Source organism: Cephus cinctus, unplaced genomic scaffold (genome assembly GCF_000341935.2).
Source record: "Cephus cinctus unplaced genomic scaffold, Ccin1 Ccin1_scaffold2608, whole genome shotgun sequence".
Lineage (NCBI taxonomy): Eukaryota > Metazoa > Arthropoda > Insecta > Hymenoptera > Cephidae > Cephus > Cephus cinctus.
In genome coordinates this window covers 210433-230985 of record NW_014334309.1, presented here as the reverse complement: position 1 = coordinate 230985, position 20553 = coordinate 210433, and the positions used below count along the sequence as shown (strand labels likewise).

Here is a 20553-nt window from a genome sequence, read left to right as displayed (position 1 = left end):
AAAATTGACATTCCGTTTAATTCTTCTTTGTTTTAGAGGCAAAATTAGTTGTTTTTTTAAAGATCTTTTTCCTCATTAGTGCCAAACGACTCTCAACGTGTTGTGCCCATTAAATGTATTACATTTGTCAGGCAGACAGAAGACACAGGAGAATAAGAAATTGTTTATCTCTTTGTTCAATACTTTTTATTACCGAATGATATATTGTTGCTTCTAGATGTAGTAATATTACACATATACTAGTTTTATCACGAGAACATTAATGACATGTCGATCGAGTTCCTTTGACACGTTGACATACCGATTAGAAACTCGAATCTGTGACACAAATCATCTTTTACAGCTTCATTCTTATTCTGATCAATGAATTTTTTTTGCCATTTCTTATGATTGGGGTAAGGACTAATTATTAACGCATGAACACATTTCTATGGCGAAGATTTCATTTCATTTTTCGTAGTTCTTTCTTTAGATCTTTTGCACTGAGCCAATTATTTGGCCATCAAAACGATATGCCTCTATGTAAAAGCTTAGCAAGGATTTTGGCAAGGCTAATTACTAATAAGTCGTTTGGCATTCTAGTCGTTTATGATAATCAACGCAATCGATTACGTCTTATCACCCATTATCGAATGGAGATATAAGAATGCGAGTGGCTAATCAAATCACGATTACAGCAGTTATTAAGATTGCACATATACATCATTGGCTCTAAACGCTTATTTCCCGCTTCCTTCGAATCACTCTTATTTATTGAAGTCACGGTTCAGTAAAAAAGGCAGTAATTATTACTTCGTAATACTGAAGAAATAGTAATTTTGAAAAATTAGGTAATAAATAAATAACAATTACTATTATTACTCATGGAAAAACAATATGGCGGCCTCGTCCATCAGGATGACGAGTTATTTGTAGTTCGGATGGCGTTCATTAATATCTATATTACCTAGACGAAATACGAAACATCAACCTTAACCTTTGTACATACAGAGAATATTAAGTTTTCTAAATCCTAGCAATGGAAAACATTGATTTCTCGGTTTCCGATAGCCTACGTGAGACGCAAGGACATCGAGGTGTCCATCTACCTCTTCAGGATCGTTTGAACAATCTATAAAAAAAAAGTAATTATCAAATTTTGATTCTCATTATTTAGAAACACAAATGGTTCCCAGATACTGAACGATGGCATCTGGAAATAACTAGACGTACAGATTTGCTAGCTACGCGCTATCCTATCGGTACGAAAATAGTTTCTCGTTCGCCATTTTTCTTATCATCGTCTCCAACCTCATTTGACGTATTGCACTTATCCCCTAGAGTGACGTCACTTCCTCATCTTCTAATTCCCATTTACAATGAATTAACCATTTGAAAGTTTCAACAACAAGACGAAATCCTCGATGTCCAATTCATTTCGTCGGCTATTTTAATCCGTTTTACTACTTATTGGATGGATTACATTGTTTTGGGCCTTCACGGGCATAAAAATTCTACATGTACAAGAGACTGCTTCTCTGTTTCCTTTTATTTAATTCAATAACTATGTTTACGCGACGGTCTTAAACCGCTTTAGATAATACTGATCTAAAGGAATTGACCAATCCCAAGTATTTTTTACAAGGAAAAATGTCTATGATTTATCTATTCCTTCAAATCAGTATTAACTAAATCGGTTTAAGATCGTCGTGTAAACGTAGCCTATAATAATTAAGGGAGCTAACATTTCTAAGATGGCCGTTATACACACATTCGCGTTTAGCACGCGTACGATTTTCAACATTTGTTTTATTATTAATAATTTATCTGAAAAATACTAACGCGAACGCACGAGTTTACAGGGAAAATATTGAATATATAAATAAGTGCGTGAATTGTTGAAATTTATCACCGGAATATAGGTTGTATCACATCATCCGGATATTAATGAATATTTTGGATATTCCATATAGAAGAAAATACCCCATATACCTATAGAGTGGTCTTCAATTGATCTATTGATATACGTTTATCTAGCGTAATACTGATAATTTATATCTTACGATGTTGTTCGTATTTATCGAAGATCCAAAGAGTAAACGAGAAGTGAAATTAGATGTGAGATAAGAGGGAAATTATGATTTCTTTTTTTAAAAGATGTGTGGAGCCAGTTGCAGCTTCCACAAGGATACTGGTCTTGCGAAGACTGTCACTTGACCCTTTTCTTTTCCACCAACCAGGAACACGTAGAGCGGAGCTGGACCTGGAGTGTTCGCCTCCGTAGCTGCTAATTTGGCTCTTTGTCTTTCAGCCCTCGAGGCACTCACTGCTCTTCTAGATGGTGATCCTAAAGGTAAACTTTTAGGAGGAACCCTGGGTCTGATCTCCTGAAGTTCAAGTAATTCTGCGAAAGTCTGCGAGGCTGATCTTCCTGGTCCATCTTCGAGAACACTATCCGGTGGACTGTTCAGCATCTTGGCGTACTTCGTGTCGTTATTTGTTTCTAATCCTAAGTAATTTGGATTGCAGAATCCAAATTGACCCTCCCGTATTGTGCCTGCTCCTCGGTGCTTTGGTTTCCTTGGCCAATCGTCTTCGGCTAACGGATCCCCTGGACTTCTGGCTTCTATACTAGCGTAATCTGATGTAGATTCTTCGCCTTCCTCGAGATCAGCAAAGCGGACGGAAGCGGATGTCGGAATTTTTGTGGTTGTCGGTGTTTTGGGTGTCTGTGCAGCCTCGTACAAATGCGAACTGTAACTTTCACCTCGGGTTGGCTGACAGGCTTGATGAAGAGCAGCGAAATCACTGAGGTAAAAGGGATATCCATGAGAGACGGTTTTACTACAAGGAATATAAAATATATCCCAAATGTTACTAAACGAAGTTCTTCATATACCGTTTTCCTGTTTCAGCCACTTCGATCAGTCTCGTCGTCGGTGGATCCTTGCGGTCCTCGTCACTCTCATCCTCGTCTGGGTCCACGAATACTAATCTTGCAGCCTCCACTGGAGTGAGTACAGGCGTCGGCAAGATGAGTGCTCGAAAATTTGGCACCGAAATTGGATCCCTCGTCATTCCCGATGAGCAAGGTTCAGTATTTTTTGGCGTATCTGGCAATTTCTGTCGTCTACGTGCTAGAGTATTGGCACTGCGCGATTTAACCATCCCTGTAGATTGTTCCACGGCTTCCCCGTCGACCTGTTGAAACGGATAATAGGAATTCGCCTGCGTGCAGGCTTACCTGCTTAATATCCCCCAGATTTTTTCAATTAACGTCCATTCCAGAACACGAGGGCATCTTACCTCCTGAAGACTTTCCTCATTATCATCATGTCCACTTAGCACAGAGTAACTGCACTTGGCGGGATGACTTAATCGGGAAAGATTAATTTGTGACAATTTCGAGATCTCCTTAAGAAAACTTGGTCTTGCTGGTGCTTCGCACGGTGACACCCTGTTACAGGGTAGTCTGGGTCGTTGACTCCTGGGTCTGGGTCGCGGATTGTCCACTCCCGTGCCGCGAATTAAAAGCTCTGACACAGCCAGAGCCACGCTCTCAGCTCTAGGTTGAGGTTTCAGACCAGGTACTGACAATTTCTCCCAGGTTTCAGTACCTGCAATATACATATCCATTAAAATTAATTCTTACACTCCATTATTATTACAATTACCCATTCCTTACCAAAGTGAAACCTCCACAATTCATTCGTAGGCAATCCTCCGCTCTCTCCACCAAATATCAACATACAGCTGGGTAATCTACAAGCTGCATGACCATGAAGAGGACCCGGACCTGGTTTGTTCTTCAAAAGACACCAGGAAGCTATATTGACGTCCCATCTCCAGCAGTCACTCCTTTCCTGCAGATCCGTCATTCCACCGTAAATGTACATTGCATCCTCATGAAGAACAGCGGAGTGCTTGTGCCTGGCAGCAGGACCACACTCGCTCGATGACAGCAGATGCCAGGATTCCGTTTCTAGCGTTACAAAGAATAACAGAACATAAGTTAGCTACACAATTGCTAATGCAAATAACCATTGAGTGTCATTACCAAAATGAAATGCCCAGAGTTCTGGTGAACTTCCGCGAAGATCTTGATATCCTCCGTATATGAGCATCTGTCCTCGATGTACAAGAGCCGTGTGACCTCGTCGACCTCGAGGAACAGCGCAGCCACGCTGAGCCCTTATCTTCCTCCAGGTGTTGGTCTGAAAAGAATGTCTAATCAAGAATCGTTCTCGTTATCTGACAGTCCGTGGTTATTGACTTTGTCAATTACGAACTCGATCAAGCACCGACTTGAGCGGAAAATTCTTAGAGTACATAATATTAGCAGAAAAGCATGCGTTACATTTTTAAAGTATTTTTTTTTTTACATAATCTCATATTTTCATAACATTGATAAGACAAGTGCTCCGCTTCTTTCGCATGACTATTACTGGATTCAATTTGTCATTCGGGAAACATGCAATAATCCGCAATTTCCCCAATTCTCAAAAGGCCTTTCATAGTGATGAGGTCGGCCGAGCTGGGCAACAATGGCTTTAGAAATTCTGTAATTTCAGGCACGAGGGGGGGCAGTGCCCCACGTAGTTAGGCGGACTGTGACAAAAGCCATAGAAATCCTGTAATTTGTCCTTCCCTTATTCGTCCCATTTCAATAGGCCTGATCTTTGCTAATCATGACGACTGTGTTAGGTGAAATTTCGTAACAGCACACAGCGAGTCTTTCTGATTTCTTCATTTGTTTATTCGGTCGTAGAGGTTATGTAATTTGAACGAGTAACATGGTAGATGTTTGTGATACCTTATAGAATCTGTCCAAATTTTTTTTTTACAATAAATAACCTAGAAAGATTTAATCGTCGGTAGCCATGACGACTATCACGAATTCACATGAATTGCTCATGAATATTTAAGCTTGCTGCGGAACATTTATTATTCCCATCTTAAAATTCCCTAGGGTCTGAAAGAGATCTCTAGACGAAAATCTCAAAATTGCGTCCTATGAACACAAAAAAACTACAGGGTAGGTCTCCTATGACATTCGTTAAATTTACATTTTAAAGGGATTTGACAAAAATATACAGCCCTGAATACTGAAACCATTGAAAAATATGTAGAAGGGAACGTGTGTAGGATAGCGGGCCGGGATTGGTCTGTTCGAAGGGTGGACAAACGCGTCCCGGGTGGGTAGTTCTTTTGATCTGCAGTGCCAATCAGGAAGCTTTTAGCCCCAACTAATTCGTCTAAATTGCCACGGGGTTTTTCACCAAGAGAAAATGGCTGTTGGCAGTACCTACGTTCCTACTATACATTATAACCCTAAGGGTCAGTATACAATGGTAGTCAGAGGGTTCTGAATGTAATAATAAAAAACAAAATATCTTGGGAGTCGGAAGGGGTAGTTTACTCGTACCCTTTGATGTACAAGAAAGTTAGGTAAGGTAAGCGACAAACCCACCCTGTATTAACCCTCGGCGATAACTCGTGTGTAAATACACTTTCGTTCTCGAGAATCGTGGAACGAGTAGAGAGGACGGAGAAAGGAAGAAATTTTTTAAAAAAGTACAAAGTACAGGAAAAAGAACTAGCGAGACCCGCAGGAATTACACTTGTCCTAAGAAAACGGCAGAAACGTTAATAGGGGGTGAGGGGATTTAACGATTAGCAGAGGGTGTTCGGTCGTGCAGTTTCCGGGCGAAAGGGTTCCGTGCAAAGGGATTAATTAGTCCTGGCAAGAAGAGTAAAATAATTGTAGCATGGTAAACGGGGGGTAGGAAGTAACACCCAGTGGCAGCCCATATTAATGAAGCTTGTGAATATTTTTTTTTTTTTTTGAAGGGTGTTCACTTTCATTCGCTCCGTTTAATTTAGAAACCACCCTCCCCCCTGGAGCCTCTCCGACCCTACGTCCTCATCTGCCGCACTCGTTTCTTCTTGAATTTTTTAATCGTTAACGCTTCTCGTCTTTCCAGGGGATGAAGTTCTAGCATTCGGCACGTGTTTTACTGCGAGGGCTTGACTTCTCCAAGGGCTGGAAAGCTGTTAACACCAGATGTTACCAAAAACCACCCTCCCGACTGCTACTTCACGTGGGCCAAGATATGACGCAGGCCGGATCGGTCTGAATCTTAAGTCAAATTAAATTTTCAATACAGTAACGTCTAGCTGCATCAACCCCTAAATTCTATTCGCCCCACTTAGACGAGACCGGGCCACTTTCGTCAGACAATTTTGATCTTGTCACAAGCGATTTTCGTCGCCGACCCTCTTCCGAGCCCTGAGAGGACAAGGGATGCTGACTGTACTTCAGGTCGAGCACGGTTAGCCGCCTAGTGGATATGTCCTGTATGGGGTGAAGTTAGCTGAGGATAAAAAAAAATTGATTATGACGCAATCAATCATCACTCAGAAGATCATTGATCAGACGTCAGGATCACACTAAGCGATTTGAGAATGCTTAGGTCATTTGGGTCAAGAAGGAATCTTGAACGAAAGCCAATGATAAGAGAAAAAAAAGTACGTGCAGCTAAGGGCAGCCAATATCCTTATAAAATAGAGTGCCGAGTCATCTTTCTTGGATCTGGTAAAAATCCTTACGTAATCCAGGGTCACAGCTTCCCTTGGGCAATTATTCGGTCGTTCGATACGCCGGAACGTTACCGGGTTCAAAATCCGGATACGGTGTGTTTGGCACAATGGACTCCTGAGTCGATAATTTCAAATTCAGTAGTGGGTATTTCAACCCTTGTAGCAAGGGTTAAGACCGGCCGTGCCCTTATAAAACAAAGGGAACCTAGCTTAGCGCGGATAACGCGTTCCGCAAGTGATGAGAATGCCACGGGAGAAGGAGATACGTAAAATTTGTTTAGATAAATCAAAAAAAAAACATCTCGTGCCAGAATTTATCTTACGGAGATAAATTTTAGCCTAAGATTTTCGAGGGATGAATTCCGCAAGAATTCGCACCCTTAAGCCATTAAGGCGACGATTTATTTGTACGCCGGGACAATTAAGTACTTTCCAATCGAAGACACCCGTTATCTGACATTTTCACGGTCCCCTCGCTTCGAATATTAATAATCTAATGTATATCTATAACGACGCAGATAAACTCCAAAATCCTCATAATTTCTCTATTCCGTTCCGCCACGTGCGTTCGTCCCCTGCGTTAACACCAGACACAGATTTTAAAGATTCGCGCGAAACAGTCTAGATTGGAGGGTTGCGTGTCGGCCGCCATGTCTAACTAGCAATTAGTATAGGAATTGCATAGGGGTCGTTTCGCTAATTGGATTTATCAACAGATAGGTCATTGATTGTCAGAAGTCTCGAAGGAGGGACGAGGGAGTGGGTGGGTGTAAGGGGCGAAGGTTTAGAGGTGCTCGGAGCATCGTTTGATCGTCGACACATGCATTGGGAATTTTTAGGAAAGCCGTAAAAAAAAAAAGGTGTTCCCACTATTTCGAAATCCTTTGAAAGCGATAGTACAGTCAGCAGCATGAGTTTACTAAACGCCGTGACGTCTGATAGCAGAATGAGAATAGGGACAATGCAAGGGAAGACATTGACAAATGACGTCACGGTAGGACAGAAATTTCCGGCAAGGATCGACCTGGGGGATATTGATGGGTGTTACCTCTCGATAATGACTGGTGGGTTCGGTGCCAAGGTACTGCTTAATGATCTTACCAGCAGGGGATGAACGACGTATATACATACAGAGAGGGGTTGGTATACTCGGGGCGTAACTAAGGGTTGATTTCAGAAGATATCGCCGTAGGACAAGGATGTGCATCGGAGGAGAGATGATGGAGGAAAGAAAAAGAGGGGGGATGAAGGGGGATGATTCCACCTCCCCAACCCCTTGAAAACCACTAAATCAATAGGAACGTCATCGGTAACAAGTTTTACACGTCCCTTGACAATCCACAACGAGGGTGCCTTTCGAGTGACAGAGGGAGGAAACAGTGAGACCATATTGGTTCAATAGGAATTAGGGGATGTAGCTGCTCCCGTATAGGCAGGATCTTGTACTGTGAATTTTTATGAGAAAACTTTCCTCTCTTAAACACCATACCGGTTTTGGGTATTGTACGAAGATTTGTTAACCGTGTTATATTTTTCAGATTCGATACTTGGCCGATAGTCGAGGAGACAAAGAGATCAGGAAGAGGAATCTCGTATACAAAGTGTTACGTAAGCAGCGTTGAGTCTCGAGAAATTGTCCTGTCGTAAGAAGATGTTAGGGACCACTCAGCATCCTTCCTTAGATTCCCCTTTGTCTCGGCCCTCCTCACTTAGAAATTCACGGCACGGCCGTCGCACTGCGACCCTTTTGAATTACGTAGTGGTCGATTAGGATCCCTGCAGTCTTATGAAAATCAATACTGGTCAGTGGTTACGACCGTTGTGTAAGCCAGGTATGAACTCACCTTTACATTGTAAACCCAAAGTGGCGTTTCGATCCCAGCCGAGAATCCAAGCTCTCCCCCAAAAACGTAAAGGGAGTCCTTGTACGCTACCGCACTGTGCTCCTGGAGGGCTGGTGGTCTCTCGCCGCCTGGATGAAGTTCCTCCCAGCGACTTCCGGCTAAAAAAATAGTTTATAACGTAAGTAGCCAGGATTCTCGCACCGCTACGTGTCCTGGAATCAGGACTTGCGCTTGGGAATCTTCAAGATTTTTAATGGAAATTACGTCACTTTGTATTTTAATCGCTCGTTTCTGTGACAACAGAGCACTTTTCATCTGACGCGTTTCGAAAATGATAACTGCCAAGAAAATTTGGTTTAAGGTCATCCTAGAGATAATTCCATCCAGGGTATACATTTTTCAAGACCCTTGAAGTCTTTGATCTTGATAGTGAATGTTACACTATACAAATTGCAAGTGTATTTTATTGTATGGTCTTTGCTGGATATTCCAAAAAAATCGTGGGTACTTGGGTAAGAAGATATTTCTTACGTTCCTCCGCGATAACTCTTCTCAAGTCATTTTCAAATTTGTGGCCTTCGCAATCCAGACTCCCAGATAAATCTATGTGGAAGATGGGACATACTCCATAGAATCCTGAGAAAGGATAGGAAGGCGAATCCAACCGGAACCTTAAGGTTAAGTCTACGAGGGTGAAAAAAGCCATTGGGGGAGGCTCTCCTGGTTACAGCATCTCGAATAAAGGAACCCCCTTCGCTTTATACAGGAGGAGGCTCATAGAAACAGGTATTCTCTCTGGAAAGCGCTGAAGCTGAGTAGAACGGAAAATGAGATTACTTGCATGCATTTGCAATTTTAAATCCCGAAATTCAATCGGGCTTCCTAAGACCGTTATATAAATTGGAAAATTCTAATCAATTGCGTGCAAGGAAAAGTGAAAATCAATTTATCCAACATGGCTGCCATTTTCAACGAGTCTTTAACGGAATCAAACGGGTTTTTTTTTTCAACTTTACATCTTCATTCGTGCAGTACACAAAATTGTCGAAAGGGGCAGGACCGACGTTCTAAATATGTACAAAAATTATAATTGAACGATAGTTGACAGTGAACAATCAACTACTTACTGTGTACTTGCTGCTAGGGCACTTATACATAGCTTTTCTATCTCTTACTCAGCTAACCTCACACAGTGCCCCAGTCTAAAGTATAAAAAGACAAAAAAGCACTCTTGATCGAGGATTGAATTAACGAAAGGTCTTTGGTTCGGTTTATTCGCCTTTACATTGACTTTTTCCTCATTTCATTCTCGCCAACGTGAACGTGCTCGGGAACAAAGCAACTCAGATACCCGTGATAAGGTAAGAACTATAACGCCATATTGAAGTACTTACAGCACTCCGGTATACTTGGCACTTCGTTAAAGCGACACTAGAGATGCCCGACATTGATTATTAGACACGTGTCGTATCTACTTGTTTCTTACTCGAGAAATAATGAATTTATTATATTTTCAAATCTCGGAGTCGTTTCCATTCTGTAATTCGATTGGCTGAATTCGTTTTTTTTTAAATCCTACACAAAAATGTTCAACGATCGCGAGTAAATGGTTCTATTAAATTATTATGAATATATATTTTATTTCTAAGAGACATTATTGTGAATTCTTTATTCAAAGAGTATTTCGCAATCTTTGTTTTGACTAGACTGTCGGCTAAAATGTCGGACGACGCTCGCAGCGACATCTACCTCGTCGCTGCAGACGCCGTCGTCCTCTACGTTTACCACGTCGTTGACTTCGAGCCCGTACGCGTTTTCGTTTACGACCTCGTTTGCTATATTTTCGCGACCGTTTTCGAATGCAACGACTTTTACGTGCGCGACGACGAGATCGCCTTCGTCTGCGTTTGCCTTTAGGTTTGCAAACACCGCAATTGCCTACGCAATTTTTGCAGACGCAATCTTGTAAAGAACCTGAGTCTTCATCTGGATATTCTCCACTTAACTTGTACTGTCCATTGTTCTGCTTTAGAATCCCGTTTATTAGACACTTTTTAAGTGCGGTGTTCAACTGAAAAGTCTTTTTTAGATACTCAAATATTTTTTTTATTTTCTAAGCCATGTCACCTGATCATTTAGTGCGCCTGGGGATACTCTGTATTCGGAATTGAGGTATTTCGAAATTTCTTTTTTTGTCGAACCTCGAATTTCACTAAGACTCTTTATCGCGGATATTATAGATTTTAACATTTTGGATTTGCCGTTTCCCGGCATTTCTTATTCTTCCTACTTTACTCGAGTACTTTTCGAATTTTAATGTCGAGATTCAAGCGAGTCAATATACTTTGATGATATTTGTATCAAACGTCACAATTTTTTGACAGATAACAATATTTTGGTCATTACGTTAATTAAATGACGATCAACTATTAACGTTCAATTCATTCAATATATAACTATGATGTTAAATGAATAATTCTCGATATGCAGTATCACAGGGGTGAAATTAATTTAAAACCTGTACTATTGAATTTCCTAAATTTGCCATTCAAGGATATAGGAAAATTGGACGATAGACATTGTAAGTTCACGAATGCTCCGAATGGAAGGGTTGGAACAATATTTAACCATAGCACATGCAAAATATCTTGTTTTAAAAATGCAATGGACGAGGGCAGCATGACCAGAATTTCGCTTGCCTCAGGAAACGAGTACGAGTGGCACAACCCTTCCGATGCTGCTTTAATATTCAGTCGAAACCCAGCGGAACAACCCTTCTCTGATTAATAGTAGGGTGAATGTGGTTAAAACACCCTGGTTACTAACAACAAGCTTCCCCATGACGCTGGACTTAACCTGAATATTTTCAAAATATCCCCACATATTAGTAAAGTTCGGTTTTGCATACGATTACCAAGTAATCTCATGAAGTAAGGTACAAAATAATCCTTTGCCCCGGCACGTTTAACCTAGAAGAAAAATGAAACTTTTCTTTAGCATGATGAATTACGGCATCATCTATATACATAGCTAAAAGATATGTGAGAACATCTGGAACTTTTCAATACCTCAACTTTCAAGCAGAGAGCCTATCAATAATAAATGAACGAATTTCACAGCGAGACCGCCATGTTGAATTTTGCTTCGATACCCTTTACCCACAATCCTCCATTCCCTGAGACCTTTTATTTCCCGCTCAACGTCCACGAGTACCGTACATTCAAATATGGCGCCATAGAATATTCAGGCGAACAACATCAAGCATCAAACAAAGATGGAGTTTGACAGCTGTATTAATCCTCATGGAAATTTCCATAATTGTGAAACATAATCAACGGATTTGCTTGATATACTACAGGGTCTAACGATACGATATTATTGATCAGACTAAACCCTGTTCAAATTCCATGGGGCAGCTCTGATAATACGTATGACTTATTGGGGTTCGACGTCCCCAATGGGGTGGAACGATTTGGCTGAATTCTCGTTGATAGGTAACTACACTGTCTACATTGACTGCAGTGTTTATGGTTTACACAGGGATCCCCATAATTATTGGTTAACATCCCGTTCCCCGATAACATAGGACTTTCCCTAACAGACAGTTCTCCCCTAGACGACCAACAGCCCTAGAATAAATTTATGAAATATTCCATTACAAATTTGAACAGCCAACTTCAAGTCGTTTGATACGTTCGAAATAAATACTCACCAAGACTATATCGCCATAGGTCCTTAAGGGGTAGATTTCCGTTTCGTCCCCCAAGAAGATAAACATGACCCGCAAGAAGTGTCGCGCTGTGTTTACTTCTAGATGGTGGAGCAGGTCCATTTTCAGTGCCGGCAGCTGTCACGGAACTCCACATTCTCAGTTTATCTGAAATTTAAAAAATCGCCCAACCATCAGATATCCGATTTTTCGAAGATCTGAGAAAAAGCTTAGAAATTTCCTCGACGTCCTATCATCCCCCTAATCTTTCCATTAGAGGAGCAATCTCGGACTCTGATCGTGGATTCAATGACTCGGCTAACATTAAATGGCTATCTAATAGATACAGATGTTCGCAGCACAGTAGCCCTTAGGAAGATCTAATTCAATTATTCAAGCAACCCTTGTTCCAACCAGGCCACAAAGTAATGAGTCTGGATAATGAGTTAACTATTTGTATCTAACTAAAGATGGCTACTCCTTACGTCGGAGAACTTTCCGTTGATCTAATAGATTCTGGATAGCTCGCTACAACCCACCCCTAACAGGATGCCGGGCATCCCTTATTTGATATCGATTGAACTACTGAATACTTGGGGACAGTCCAGGAGCACAGAACAAATAAAGATCCTAGATCACGTAACTCATGTCAGAAGTCACCCTGCGGATGCTGTTTCGAGGGTGCATAATTCCTGGCCAAATATTTTGCAAGCATCCAAAATAATCATCGAACGACTATCCCTACCGTGGGTTTAGTCGAACATTTTTTTCCTCCTCGAATAACAATTTTTTTTTTAATACATTTACATGCAAGTTGACGTACTCAGAGAGTACTCGTTCAAGTTCTACAGGGGTTGGTAGGAAAAGAGTGACAGGGTAGAATATGGCTCCATGTGACTTGCGGTAGCTGCTCATCCCTTAATTATTGATCGTGTCATTAGGGATCAGGGCTGACTGTACTATAGTAATCCCAGAAGTGAGACACTATAAAAGCAACCCTTGCGCGTTTACCCTCTGATAACAAAGAGCACGTCACCTGCGACCTAAGACCATTAACCAACTGTGAATGTTACGTATATCCTGGGTACTAAAATTATTCTGGCCTACGAGCATAAGTCTATAACCACTATCTATAGATCGCATTATTCATCAATGTTACTTAAAAGTGAATAAATATTACTAACAAAAGTAACACAGCAAATCAACAACAAGTCGCGCCATTAAAAAGTCCCATCCGTATATTCGAGTTTCGTTCTATCCGATTCGCCGTCGGTTAATTCGTCCCAGCCAGACCAGCTTTCACTTTTCGAAGGTCTCGCCCGCCGAGGCCGGGGGTTGCCTGGCGACGCCAAGAGTCGGTCGTCCGACGGCCGGCGTCTGTCTCGACTTCCTTTTTTTTCCCTGTGGTCAATTTGTACTCTACCATCAGCCTGCAAGATTAACCACGACCAGTCTCAGTCTTTTTGGTATGCTCCATGTGCCATTATTCAGGCAGAGTCCATGTTAATTAAGCTTTTTCCAAATCTTCACGCATTCCTCGTAATCGACGTACTTTGTCATTGCCAGGTCTCCCGGCCATTTTGTTTTCCCTAATACCGAATGGGGACCCGACCCAAAGCATCTAGTGTTCACGATACTGGAGATCTTAATTTCAAGTGCGGAAAGCTCATTTCAAATTGAATTTTTGTTAATAGGATGCACCCTTCGCGCGTGTCAAATAATCATAAGCAAATAGTGCCAGTGGAATAGGGGATGAAATGGGGAAATATTATAATTTCAAAAAACGTAATACGTTTCTCCGATGCGGACCTCAGAGGAGGGTAAACAAGGACGGAAGGCAGAGAAACCTGAAAAAGAGCCTTACGAAAGAAGATACAAGATTTTAAAATAATTCCCCGCGTCGATTACCGCCCATGGATCGTTGAAGTAATTTGAAGGATGGTTGTTATCGACGGATAAAAAATTCACAAGGGTGACAAAAAGTTGCGCGAAAACCCTCGGGTCCATCGTCCCTAAAAAAAAAGTCCAGGGAAAATTCGAAATAAAGCACCGATAGAAAAGCTAGTCCAATGATACATCCCATAGAAAATGTTCCATATGAAAGGTATTCCAGGGACCATTGAAAAAGCAATGCAGGAAGAAAAGTAGAGCCATAAATCTTCTTCGCTTCCCGCTAGACGGTATGTGCGTATTGATCGTAAATTCTGCAAAGTACATGCAGCCGCTCCTAGACGCAACTCTAATATATGTAAATCTTATAAATCCAACCGAAGGAGCTGATAAAGCAGACTGCGTCACGTGAAACGTGCCTGAGAAGCATCGAACGGTGTTATCGGTGTGATACAAGTATATACATATATATACCACTAAAAAACAATGCATTATGCATCGCATCAATTCCCACGTAAAATATCAAAATATGTTTGACTAAGCCTGGAGAGCGATGTCAATAATCTACAACATATCCGGCTGCGTCCTCCACTCTGCAGAGTCTGCTGTACTTTTTAATCTCTCAAGTAAGCAAGCAGTGCCAAGGGAACTGAGAACAATGAAATGATTCATAATTTCCAGCCTCGGGTTCTCCAAACATATATATACGTACATGCGCAGTTTCAAAGATCCAGTATGAATTTTTAAGTAACTCAAACGTGTCATGCAAACTGTATTGAATACGTAGAGGCCGTCCCACGTCAAAATCAATACTAAATTGAAAATTAATGGAAGACGCTTTTGTCGCTGAAAGAAAAATTACCACTACAGAAAGGAAGCCATACGAAGTCGGAAATCCGTGCGAAGTGTAGAGACATACAAAAAAAGCGGAAAAGATGAATTGTCAACGTCGAGCATGGTAATAACTCTGAACGTAGTCTCTTTTTAACTACCGACTCTTCGCCTGTCTCTGAAGGCAGGCACAAAAGGGGAGTTTCGGCTTGTAACCTTTTTACCATTGTATATCGCGCGACGAGCGCAAGTGACAAAGTTGCGACGGCAGCAAGACGGAGGTTGGGTATCGTGCAAGGAGTAGCGCGAGTGAAAGAGTGAAAGAGTGAGAGAGAAAGAAAAATAATAGAATCGGAAGGACCTATAGACACGTGGAACGAGGGTCGGAATTTCTTTTGTCGTTCCGTGCAATAAGGATCAGTTATGTTTGCTCGTGCGTTTCGTAAATATGGCGTCGGTATAAACGGTAGCTCGTGGTAGTCCCGAGTACAGGAGGGAATAAGGGAAAGAGATGGAAGAAGCAGCGGGTGCGTTTGCTTCGAGAGTTTTCCGACGGGGCAGAGCAAGGTAGAAATATTGAAACAGGAAAATATGGAGGGTCGAAGTAATACATAGGTATATAGATGGATACTGGACAGGGGTTGAACGTGGTTTCTACTCAAAATGTCATAAGGGTGCGTGCACGTATTCTTCGTAAAAGCAAGGACACACGTGACTGGAATCATTTGGTGTGGATATAACCGTCTTGCAAGATTTTTTTGATCCCCTCTTTCTTTTCGGTTCCTCAAGCATTGTCTATGGGAGGATTTTTTTTTTTTTTTCTACCACATCCCATTTCATCCCTTCTACCGTTTGCTGGTACTCTTTAGGAAAGTGGAGCTTTATCGAGCGAAGCTTTAGGTTTATTTTTGAGATCGAAATGCGCCCTTAGCCATATATCTCATGGTGGGGTGGGGGGTCGTATCGGAGGCTAGAATTTCATCCCTCCGTCATTTCGCTGGCATAAACTTCTGCGAGGGGATGCTTCGGCTCTCTTCGTTGCTCTTCTTAACTCGAGTCATAAGGGATGATGCAGGCTTCGAAAAGGGCTCTTTACGTTTCTATGTTTCCCTCGAGGGTGGCTACGAGCTCCACTGTGTAATTCAACACTCGGCGGGACCTTTATTTGCTTCGGAATAGTTATAGGAATATCTTGGCGAAAGATGGTTCTTGTGAAATTTTTATTTTTTAAAGTCAAAGGCAGGTGGGTGGATGATAACATAGGAAATAGATAGAATGAGATAAACACGTCGTGTCACTGAAATTACATTTGATGAATCAACAAAAAAATTTAAATAAACATAAACTCAGTTGGAAATGTATATACAGCGATGCGTAACGACCCTCCGTTAAATTCGCTCTGCTCGTCCAGATTATTTTTTTTAGTTTCAGCATCGACGCTTAGCGACCGACGCTCAGCGTAGCGTAGCAACGACTAAGCGTTCGACTGTGGGGTAGATATGGGAATAGGATTTTGTGGGACGTAGACGCGTCTCGGACATTGTGAGTTATATAGGACAATTCTATCGCCTGGAAAAGTACGCGATAAGCGTCGAGCGTAAAGCGATAATGACATATCTTCAGATTTTACAACGATTTATAAGGGTTGGCTACGCCACCGTATAAAGATATTGGCCTATCGAAAAAAAAAATCGAAGGGTGAACGTATTAGCTGGGGGGGGGGGCTCAACAATTTTTCATAGGAAAAAAATGCGAAAGGTTAAACAGGGGTTAAAGAATGACGGCTAATTCGTACGTACCACATATACCTTCCATCAACTTAAATCATCCCTTGAAACCGACAAGAGAAGCCGCACTGTATAACAGACGTTAATTGTTCATTCCTTCTGATGGGAAAAAATCTGGGGAAGATAAAAAAAAAGGGAGAATGTAGGTTAGGTACAGTCAGAAGATTAGTGTCTGGGATTCATTGTGTCCTCGAGTTCAAAAGTGCCAGAGGGTTGTTCCGCTAAGGGAGGCTCAACCCCACGAGCACGAGAAACCATTCTCTAGCCCTCAAGTTCGTGCGGATAGAAATTCAGGGAGGACCCATTCCTTGTCCAAACATTGTGGCTTTCCTCGTTACCGACTTCGAGAAGGGTCTCCAAAGGGTATTACGAATATGGGGGTAGTTTATTTCCGTCAGAGAAAAATAAAAAGGAGAAAGAGATATATCGAATAAGACTGCTGTGAATTATTTGAAATTCAAACGTCGGAAGCATTGATTTTACACAAGGTTAAGGACATGCCTGGACGCAGCTACCACGTGAGTTTTGCTACAGGTTCCAGCAATCCACGAGCTACCCTTGGTTATTCGAAGCAGCAATTAGCCATTCGCGTAACGACCCTTGCATTATTCTCGCTGGGAACCCTTCCATCGATTACCAATCAACTGATGGAGAATCTGCCTCCTGCTATGAAATTTGTACCTATATGTACACGTACGCCTATAGGAAAATCCTTACATACGACACATACATTCCACACGCACGTTTGAGACGTAAAATTATTCGAAAATTAAGCTAACGCTCTTACAAGGCACATACAATCGTATACTTGAGTAGGCTGTCAATAATTTTTTTACAGGAATGAATTCTGATATGAAATATCGAACTCTATCGTTCTCTACACTATATACTTCATGATACGTAATAGTCACTACTGGATGTAATATATGCATCCTTAACAAGCTTACCTCTCAACAGACTAAATCCTCTAGCTTGTTAGATGGTTGCAACTCCTGACCCACATCCGAGTCTTGATCAAACACGAGTATTTACGATCACAAAGAATACTGACAATCTTATTTGTATTTCCTTAGATATATTGATTGTTGGGAGGGTTGATTTTATCGGAATAACGCTCATTGGATAAAGAGACATGCATTGTTTGTGGTCTGGTTATGAAAACGCGTGGATTTTTAATTATTCGTGTAAAGCAAGAGAACGTACCTACGGTGGAATATATACGTCGATGTTTACACGAGTCGATCAAATGGAAAGTCAGCTAGACGTAACTTGACAGGGAATGAAAAGATATCAAAGGAATAAAGGAAGAAAGATATTAAAGAGAAAGGATGATATTTTTGTTAGAAATACTATCAATCGAGAGCTAACGTAGTTTTTCACTTGAACTACGTTGTCCCACACTCAATAACAAAGAACGTTCGATTTTTGTTTGATTTTATGGACACTGCAATCTTTTCTCTAGGCCTTATTGTTTACAACTACACTGTGAATCAATGTACATGCTCTAGATACATTCATTTTTCCCAATTTCCATTGCGTAGAACGATCGTCCGGTAATAATTTTCCGTATCCACATTATGTCACTGTTTCTAGGTTAAAAGCACTTTCAATCCCGTTAACGTCTCACTACTCCGTTTTGCAGTAACATCGTCTGTCAGACATTTTTTTGTTTCACGGAGTCTCACACAAGTGAAAAAATCACCACTGAAGTCTTTCCACACGAGTATCCTCGTTTTACGTAATAACAAAGGACAGAGCTAACGTTACGACGACCTACGTCGGCTCTGTACTGCGGCTGGGTCGAGCACCCTACCTAGACGACATCGTCGTTCTCCTCGTCCATTGAGGGCTCGACGCACGCGCCTGAAAGACACCTACCGAAATGCACAAACTATACCTCTTTCATCCCTTCCAACGAAGCGCAAAACTCTCCCTTCTTTTTTTTTTAACTATCATCCCTTTGTGCTACGCTATGTAGATCGGGTAGATCATGTAAATCGATCGAAGATCCTAATTCCGCCTGAGAGGTTAGATTTATCGATAGTATTATAAAAAAATGTACATGGATATATTTAGCTATCTCTACTCGTTACATTTGAAAAGAGGTATTCTCCGTCGTTACAAATATATCTACTTTATAGCGTACGAGAGTAGAGTCGATCTTGATTATTTAATTATAAAAATGAATATTTATAAGTTCAAATTACAGTCTTTTGGGCATTTCTGCGCTTGACGAAGGTTCGACTGTCAGTTTGAAAAAAGCGAGACGAAGATAGAAGGAGAGGGCTACCGACGTTGGCGTCGTAACCGTCCTGGATGTGCGCATGCGCGGGCGTCGGTCGTCAGGGCGACGGGATGCGAGAGTGCCGCGTGCGAATGCGTATTGATTACTCTCTCTCTATTTTACGATCTCTATCTTCGTATCTACCCCTGCGACTACACCAGGAACATTTTTCCTGGGCAGCCAGAAGTGGCTGGCAGTCGCTGCCAGCATCGCCGACGTTACAATCCGACAGCTTCCTGTCATTTCTTTCTGTGGGGACTGCGAAGAATGACCTCCGTGTCGAATTACGTAGATTAACCCTTCGCCCTTCGTTTCTCCCCTACTTTGACATTTTCATCGTGTCCTTCAGAAACAGCAATTAAACGTGGGACACGTAATCCTTTAATGGCAGGCATGTAATGTGGGTAAGGACCTGAAGGAGTCAAAAAGACAAGGTATAGAAATATTCAAGGAACAGGAAAGACGGAGACAGTCCAAATAGGTCGTTGAGATTTTTAAATTACTTTCCTACTTAAAAATAATCTGTTACTTAACATCACCTACTAGTCGTTTCGGTTCGTTACCAAGGTTACCGGAAATTCTAGCTGGAACTAATTGTCGTAAGAATTTTGCAATGAATCTGTCAGTGTATCAGATTCTGTAGACAGACATTTTTTTTAGACTTTTTTTGCTATATGCTATATTTTTTTTATATATAATGCTTTTCAAGTGTTTTTACGTACCAGAGGAAGGTCCACACAGAGTGCTTTCATATTGAGAAACCAAGCGCTGTAGTGTTCGCGCTAAGGAACGGTAAAAGTTCGTTTCCCTGGAGATGACCGAAAGAAAAGCTCGCCAAGAAAAAGAACGCAGACGCTTCACTAGGCAAAGCAAAACGCGTTGCGTACAAAAGAATAAAAGAAAAAAAAGTGAGCATTCTCCTAGTTTCTTTCCCTCTAGGGACACGGTGGCGCCTCTCTTCATGGTAGACTATCAAGACCATTAAGAATATCAGGATGCCGCCATTACTATAACGCTGGTGTTACTTCTGTCACGTGTTATGGGAAAGTACAAAAAATGCACGAATCTACACGTCTTTATATGTATATATATTGCTTCCAGGAAATTAAGGTTACCTCCTCCCGCCTGACTTTTCCTACTGATCGAGAAAGTCGTGCGGAGAAATCACGCAGTGCGTCTATTGGTTATTATTGTGACATCATAGTCAAGCTAGCTGGACGACATTAACGTTCGATCATTGTTCCTTTTGCATTTACAGGCGATAAGCCGTGTCTAATGAGGAATTACAATTTTCACACGGAAACATCCATCAAGAATGGTTGAGAAAATGTAGGTTATATAATCCACGATATACTTTGTTCAGGTATGTCTTCTCACAAAAAAAAAGAAAAACAGAAAATTACTCTTGAAGGCAACACGCAGAACTTTCCATGTGACTGATTTGCAGGTCTTCCTGAAATTGTCGATGTCACGGATAACGCACGGATTGAATTCCCACCCACTAAGGTTTGCTTTTGATTTATGGAAGACGTTGGCTCCGGAGGGTCGCGCACAATACCCCTTCTATTGGAATCTCACCCTTCCGCCTGTGAAAAAGGAAAAAAAACACGAAGCGTCAAGCAGAGTGAA

The 20553-nt window shown here is 41.5% G+C and overlaps 1 protein-coding gene and 1 long non-coding RNA gene across 7 annotated transcripts; one reads left to right on the top strand and one right to left on the bottom strand.

The window, feature by feature from the left end:
• Positions 1–167: 167 nt before the first annotated feature.
• On the bottom strand, positions 168–20437 carry LOC107274303. Of its 6 annotated transcripts, XM_015753315.2 has the most exons (9): positions 17844–18438; positions 17588–17649; positions 12136–12300; positions 8424–8581; positions 4037–4193; positions 3665–3961; positions 3286–3596; positions 2879–3207; positions 168–2787 (listed from the first exon to the last, which is right to left on the bottom strand). In XM_015753315.2, the coding sequence occupies exons 3-9, from the start codon at positions 12287–12289 to the stop codon at positions 2130–2132; spliced, it is 2064 nt and encodes a 687-aa protein (XP_015608801.1). In that variant the 5' UTR covers positions 12290–12300; positions 17588–17649; positions 17844–18438; the 3' UTR covers positions 168–2129. The 6 variants fall into 6 exon arrangements, with proteins under 6 accessions (XP_015608801.1, XP_024947323.1, XP_015608802.1 ...); XM_025091555.1 differs by lacking the exons at positions 17588–17649; positions 17844–18438 and adding an exon at positions 20328–20437; XM_015753316.2 differs by lacking the exon at positions 17588–17649.
• On the top strand, positions 2704–8362 carry LOC112495349. The gene is made up of 3 exons (XR_003061775.1): positions 2704–2792; positions 2895–3071; positions 5964–8362. It is a non-coding gene; the product is annotated as an uncharacterized LOC112495349 (long non-coding RNA).
• Positions 20438–20553: the final 116 nt, after the last annotated feature.

Bases quoted from the DNA above. Each gene is read 5' to 3' on its own strand.
- LOC107274303 (XM_025091553.1), bottom strand. From the start codon at position 9,129: ATGGCTTTTTTCACCCTCGTAGACTTAACCTTAAGGTTCCGGTTGGAT. The intron at 3,597-3,664 runs GTAAGGAATGGG...TGTATATTGCAG, and splicing joins ATTGTGGAGGTTTCACTTTG to GTACTGAAACCTGGGAGAAA. The intron at 2,788-2,878 runs GTATATGAAGAA...CTTTTACCTCAG, and splicing joins GTGGCTGAAACAGGAAAACG to TGATTTCGCTGCTCTTCATC.